Here is a 7569-nt window from a genome sequence, read left to right on the forward strand (position 1 = left end):
TAACGACGAAATAGGTACTTTCCCCTCTCCCCCTTTCCCACCCCTCTGAAAAATACCTTGTCACTCGATCGTGCGACTTTCAATTAACCTCTCCACTACAAAGACGAGAACAAAAGGGTAAACGACTGTGACGTGGTTGAAAGTTGAATATAATTGGATTAATAATCGGGCTTCATTCGGAATTTGGATGCCCCGTTGATAATTTGACAACTAGAAGCTGCAACTGAGTATAGAAACATTTTTTTGCCGTACTTTTCCTGATAAAATCTTCAGCTCATAGATTTTTCAGGACAAAATGAGTGTATCTGCTGAGAGAACGCTATGCAAAACAAATACAAATGACGTATCTCCCCGTATCAGTTTACTGAGACTCACTTAGCCATGCCCTCTGCTCACAAGAACAACGCTGCAATTGTTTTGTAGCTTTAGGGACATCAGTGCATGAACGTTAAACTTCTTCTTGCGTTACAATGTAGCCTTTCATCTTAAACCATCGTTTTGTTTTATGATCTCGGCTCAGATTTGTTTAAACTGGTAAAATGGCTTGTAAATCGAAAACCATCGAAGAAATCGACGATCTGTTGGATATGCTTCAAGTGATGAAGGCGCTTGGTATTTCGTGGAGAGGATTACAAACATTGGATGAGATGAAATCACGAGTGAGAGCGGAATTAAATCAGTCCGTAGAAGAGCCTTGCTGGACTGCTGGTCAGGTAAGAACTCTTCAGATTGAATATTAAAAACTCTTTTAAAACAGGAAATGTTGGGGACTTTGTTTTGTTTGCAATGAGGCAACGCGTGTTACAGTGACAGCGACAGTAATGAAATCATTTGCTTCCTTACAGAGTTTAATCCGGAACGAGTTTTCCTGTATATCAACAGGCAGTAGTCGCCATTAGAGTATTGATTGCAATTTGTAGCAAGAGCTTCTTGTCTAGGCTAGCGGTTGGAGACAAAACACGGGCGCAGTATAGAGTAGCAGAAAAAAAATGAACCACTCAGTTGACTGAACGTTGAACGTTTTTGTCAAGCCTGATTAGATGAGGGGCAGGCATGCATTTCCTCCAGTACTACTTATTACACAAAATGTCAAACGATGAAAACCGATATTCGATTGAATTTGTTATTCCCGGAAGTAGTGACTTGTTTGCTGGTTAAAACATAGGTCCGCAAATGCGTACTTGTGGTCGTATGCTTAATTTTATTCCAATCGGTTGCCGAATGTTGTTTTTAAATGTCAGTATCTGGGAGTTAAATTACCACAATTGAAAAGGTAGTCAAGTCATTACAATTTGTTAAGTGGGAAATGCAATGCAGAGTACTCTTTTTATACTTACTTACTTTATCCTCTAATAATAGTTATTTATTAAGCTCATAGTCCCAATGGGACATAACACAACAACAATCGCTCAATTTAGTCCTATTTTGTGCATTGTCCTATGTGAGTTTTAACTCTCTGATGTCGGCACTGTTTACACATGTCAATTGAACTTGTAAATGTACTGTCAAGATGTTTTGCTGCTGTAATGACTAAGCCTGTTTAAATGTAAAACAACACCAACAGCTGAGTCCCGCAGGGTCGTCATTTATTTTGCAGCAATGTGAGGCTATTTTCAGCAATCATTATGTACATTTGTAGATGATTTCCTACTCTTAATCAGTCATTGTCAAATCCAGTGTTCATATACATGACACAGCAAAGAGGTTAGAAAGGATTGATTCACTCAAGCAAATCACAATAAAAAACAAACAATTAGAAGATTTCAACTATGAGTGGAAATATTTCGTTTAAGTTTCGTGTGCCTTACTATTGTTTTTGTTCCTTGATTTTTTCGATTTTTTTTTTTTGATACAATGTAAATCACACTTGCACCATTACTCTGCACATTGTATAACTCTACTGTATTGCTGGTTTTCAGTGTCACGCAATTCCAAATAGATCAAAATAAAAATCAAAACCGGTCAATAGATAAAGTCCAGAATCTGGGAAATGAAAGAAAGTAAATATGCAAAGACTCTCGCCAAAATTCTGGTCACAGCAATTTTTCTTATGCGAGATATGCGGAGAAATTTTTTGCCCAAATTTATAGAGATTTGTATGGAGACGCCATGCTGGTGCCCATCCGTATGGGCACCAACATGGCGGCCGGAAACCAACAGAAACATCTGTCACTGAGTTTTGCTACAAAAACGTGAATTTATCCCGCGAGAAACTCTAAAACATTAAAATAATACTTTTTCTAAGACATGAACTGTTCAGATAGCCAAGTTCCCCGAAATAAGACACGTTTTTAACCGTCATGACAGCTCTCTAGGCCGTCACGTAAATGCCGCGTCACGCAAAAGCTTAGAAATTGAAGCGTAGTGTATCACAAAACCAAAAACCCATTCGGAGCGAAAATTTGTATGAATATTAGTTTTCAGCTGCTCTTATACATCATTTAAGTAAAATCTTAAGAAGATCAATAGTTTTGTAGTTCGAATTTTAGTGACGTCATATGAAAACCAGCTATTGTATTTGTATTTTGCGCATAAGGAGGCAATAAAATAAAAGTAATAAAAAAAGTCTTTTTGGACCTATTTATGTACTAAATTAATGTACTATTATCAAATTGTCTTTTAAAAAACAAAAAAAAAATGGTGAGTAAAATTTCACCAGGAGCCCTCAAAAAGAAATGAGTATTTTACCAATTAACAGAAGCGGCGTTTTGTCTAGCCGATAAATTTGGCAATCATGCACACAGAAATCCACGGCTTTGAAATGGTCGATATTTTGGCGCTTTCTTGGCTCTATGTCACATAAAATTTTATTTTAAAAAGGTTTATTTCAAGTCTCTTTCATATTTTACTCTTAAGTTCGGAATTTTAGACGTTTTTTTTTTAAAGCGATCGTATTTCCCCCCCCCCCCTCCCCGGTTATCTGATAAGCATCTCGTCGGGACTTCCCTTTTTAATTAAATATTCTGTGTTTACCCCTATGTTTGTATCGTATCACGCTAAGTTTGTAAGTTTAGAAAATTACTACATCGTTTCAGAAAATGCAAAGGGGTATGTTTATTTCCATTAAAGTAAGGGAAAGCGTAGACTAAAGTATTTCTGCAGTTTTATGGCGGATATCAGCCAGTTTCCCGTCGACGATCGTAGATGCTAATAATTGTGTAAATAAATGTACTTAAATAGCACTTCATAGGAATAAAAAAAAAACACTACAGCCCTATTTATTGCAATGCCATTTGTACAGAACAAGAACTCACCTTTTACCAGACTATTTTATTGTGTTTTTTTCGCTTTAGAAAATGATACATTAAGGTGTAGAACGTTTTACGACGGGCGTCGTTAAAACCAGGGACATGGAACATTCCGGAACATCCCGGAACATTCCGGAACATCCCAGAACGTCGAATAATTACAATAATTATGACTGAGAAAAATATGTAAAATTAAATTTTCAAAAATCAAATTTAAAAAAATAATAAACTGCTATCAGCTCGGAAAAAAAAAAAAACATAACAAAATATAACAAAACGAAAAAAACAAAAGAAAGAAAGAAAAATGAAAATGACTACAATGACAGAAGGCTCGCAACTTAAAAGACTAATCCATTCGTTCCAGTTGCTCTCCATCAGGTTAATCGCGTGACTGTCCCTTATTCCCAGATTTCGTTGTTTATAGAAAACCAAGTTGGTGGCGATCGAAGCTTTTAATCATACTGAAAAATATGGGTCACGTGTGTGATTTCTTTATTCAATTCATTACTAAACACAAAGTCGAGTCTAGAGATGTTGGCTTGCCGAGGAAACTCACTCCAACATCTGAATGAAATAACAAAGAACAAACTAGGCAGTGCAGTTATTTTAGAGATGGAAGGAAGGAAACAAATCATAAACAGCACGACAGAGCGATATTAAAATAACTTAACTTACCTTGAACAATTGCAACTAATTTGCGACTGAAAGCTCTTCCAAATTTTCATAAAACAGGTAAAACGGCTGCAATTACGCAGTACGACAACGTTACGCCAAAAGCAATGGCCGACGAAACAACAACCAGTCTACCTGCCGAACTATTTATACTCTCGGAGGTCTGTCACGTGTCATTTCGACCTCAAATTGACTGACTGACTGACTGACTGACTAACTGACTGACTAACTGACGAATAACAACATAGATCGGCCTCTGACACAGTGGTTTTTGTGCATAAAATGCATAACACCACAAAACAAAACAAAAAAAACAGCTAGAACTAGCTCTGGACCTTGAAAATAGGTCACTTTCGACATATTACAATTCAGCTTGGTAGTGAGGCCTAGAGGACACAAACAAAAAAATGAATAAACGTGTCATTCAATTGCCTTTGTTTGTGTCCTCTAAGCCTCACTGCCAAGCTGAATTTTAATATATATATCGAAAACAGTGTATTGGGATTATCTCTGAGTATCACTATAATGGAATTGACAAAAATGTTTTGAAACTAAACCTTTGATTGAATTAGTAACCTACACATATGTAAGCTACATTGTACAATTCTCGTCCCAGTTGCAACTGTTCTCAATGGGACACGTCGATCGCTCCGCTCGCCAGGTGACAATACATGCATTAACCCTTTACTGCGGGGGTTTTGCGCGTAGGAGACTGCACTAAGTCGGTAATTCCTATCAAAGCTAAAACGATGAGTTCCTAATGATGTAGTATTACATATAACAAGCATAAACATCAGTATCAAAATTACTGAATTGCGCCGGTATGAGAGACTGAAAGAATCAAATACAATTAAAGGCCACGCTTGATTTGAGCCATGAATTGGTTTTGCTTTCATGTTTTAGGCCTTTTCCATTTTGTCAGAAGCAAGAGATGAAGATGCCTGGAAAAGACAAGCTTTACTTAAGGCTTACTCCGATACCGAGGAGTGTCTGAAAAAAATGGATGACAAAATTCTCGCTTTGCTGCAGAAGAACGTGGTCAACTTAAAAGGGAAGATAGAAAATCACCAAGCACAACTAAAACGAAAAGAATACTTCCTTCTGGTGGCAGGTAAATGACACAAAGCAAGAGTTTTAAAAGCGGTTCAATAACTAACTTCTCCAAGAAAGGATCTCAAAATTGGTATTTGACACAATAATTTCGTGACATCGAATCAACTGTAACTTACTCAAAAACAGGCAAGTCAGAAGTCACTTGACATTGTCAGTGCACAGTGGTTAGAAACATTCCTCAACGTAGCAACCTGGGAATGTTACCATTCTATGAAGGCCAAGTTTCTTGTAAAAATGGAAAAGGTCCAATGCAAGCTTTATTAAAAAGCCCTAGAAAACAGGAGACACTACACAATCATTTTTTGAATTTTGGAGAAACGCCATTTTGATTTCTTACGATATTTCGATGAGGTCTAAGAAGACTATGAAGGAAAACTAATAAATTCACGGTTTATTCATTTAAAGGTGAGACAGGCTCTGGAAAAAGCAGCTTGGTCAACCTTATTCTAGGAGAAGAACTTCTTCCATATTCCCTTCTCAGCACAACGTCCACCATATGCGAATTGAGATATGGAGAGCAACCCAGAATCGTGGCCCACTTTAAAAACGAGAATCCTGAAACCGGGCCTTCAATTAAGGAGGTCCCTCTAAAGGCGGCATCCTCTGAACAAAGTTATCTTCAGCAGATCTCTCCCTATGTTCACGTGAAGGGTGAGCGAGAAAAAGGCTCAATTTACAAAAAAGTTGAACTCTTTTGGCCCCACGAACTTTTGAAGGTACTTATTAGTGACGTAACATTAAATGTGTTGGTCCTTTCTCATCAGTCATATAAGTAAAATTAAGTATATGCCAAAGACAGGACAAAGCAAACCGGTTCAATGGCGCCCCTTCGTTCCAACTAACTGTCAAAAAATCTCATCAGCACCTGAATAACCTCACAATTAAAAATGTAACATAATTCAAATGAATCTTAAGTAAAAACTAAACATAGAAACAGTGAAATCATTCTAAGTTTGTACTAATCTACTCATTTGGCTGATCATCTCGTACACACCTGTACCAACGTGCTTCGTAGAATAATTGAAAAAATGGCTGCCCACGTTTCTATTCTCTATATTTCAGAAAGGCGTGGTTATAATTGATAGTCCGGGTATTGGCGAGTCTGAAATCATGGACGAGGTAGTCACGCACTATTTACCAGAAGCCTTTGCCTTCATTTATGTCATAAACAGTGGAAACGCTGGAGGAGTTCAGAAAGACAGAGTAAGTCTTGCCTTAGGATTTAAGGTGGCTCAAAACAGTAATATTTCTAACGCGCACTTTAGCACGAGGCATCATGCGATCACCCGAGGGGTCGCCAGATAGCGCGAGAGATTTAATTTTTTATCATTTTCTCTGTTTCTTCTTCTGTGTGTAATAAAACAATTTTTATAAAAAAAAAAAAAAATATGGGGTCACCGGCCTAGTTTTTAAGAGAGATGTAATTGATGGTAAAAAGTGGGTCAAGTTTGTTGCTATGCAACAGAACAGGCACCCTTAATTTGTGACTTAAGTTGGGGTATTATGTCTTTCTGAAATCGGCATATATATATATATATATATATATATATATATATATATATATATATATCTGTCTGTATTTGCAAAAACATAGCCACAGAATTTGACTTGTCACTGATAATCTTGATACAATTCTGTCCTAGAGCTAGCTTTCCACAAGGCTTATCGTAGCTCAAATAAAAGGAAATAACTCTCCTGCATGACTTTTGAGGCAAGGAAGACTAAATTCACCGTCTTTTCGTTGAATCATGAATTGTCCAATTTAATTAAGAGTACTTCAACATGAAATTCGAGTCTAAATAAACACAAACGTACAGATATCAAAACCGCTCCGGAAAGCTTAACTGTAGCTTTCTATAGGCCTGCATCGTCCTATATGGACTAAACAAGAGCTTCCTACATCGAGAATCGATTGAACTTCAAACAAACTATGCCAAACTATTGGACATAATGATATCCTCGGGCAGACTTCCTTTAGACAACAGTTATAGAACGCTAATCGGTCGGCTCCTTCTGAGAGTCACCGCGCGCACTGAAATTCAGACGAGTGTAGCCTGGACTAAACTTAACACCAATTGAAAAGGGGAGGGGGTGGGTAGCGATAAATAAAGAAAAAAGAATAGATAAATCAGCTCTAAAACATAAGCTCCAGGAAACCAGGTTTCTAAGGTCCCTATGAAACTCTGAGTTCACTTAATAACATTTATAGACTTTTTCGAATAAATTAAACATGCTTTATAGAATATTCATGTGCATACTGCCTGCGAAGTGCTTTAACATGGCACCAAAACTGTCCCACGGAGTTGTTATGTCCCACGGAGTTTGGATCCTGAGTAGTACTGTTTCAGCCTCCTGGGCCTCACCGGTGCAGTGCTGATGCTAAGATGGAGGAGAAACCATACGGTCACCCCAAACGATCCAACACTTGTGGTATCGTCTAAGCCATGCCAGAGTGTTTAAACTAATTTATTTATAAGACCTTCTTAAGTCATGTTACTTTTGATTTACAGCTTGAAAAATTGCTGGAAGAAGTAAG

At 37.5% G+C, this 7569-nt stretch overlaps 1 protein-coding gene across 1 annotated transcript in view; it reads left to right on the plus strand.

The window, feature by feature from the left end:
• Positions 1 to 380: 380 nt before the first annotated feature.
• Positions 381 to 7569, plus strand: part of LOC145489082 (uncharacterized) — an 18358-nt gene continuing 11169 nt past the window's right edge. The window contains exons 1-5 of the mRNA XM_081467986.1: positions 381 to 713; positions 4824 to 5031; positions 5439 to 5749; positions 6096 to 6236; positions 7544 to 7569. The exon at positions 7544 to 7569 is cut by the window's right edge and continues 300 nt beyond it. Of these exons, the coding sequence (XP_081324112.1) occupies positions 540 to 713; positions 4824 to 5031; positions 5439 to 5749; positions 6096 to 6236; positions 7544 to 7569 (860 nt within the window). The 5' untranslated portion in view covers positions 381 to 539. The remainder of the gene's footprint in view (positions 714 to 4823; positions 5032 to 5438; positions 5750 to 6095; positions 6237 to 7543) is intronic.

The sequence above is a fragment of the Orbicella franksi genome, chromosome 6 (assembly GCF_964199315.1).
Source record: "Orbicella franksi chromosome 6, jaOrbFran1.1, whole genome shotgun sequence".
Taxonomy (NCBI): Eukaryota; Metazoa; Cnidaria; class Anthozoa; order Scleractinia; family Merulinidae; genus Orbicella; species Orbicella franksi.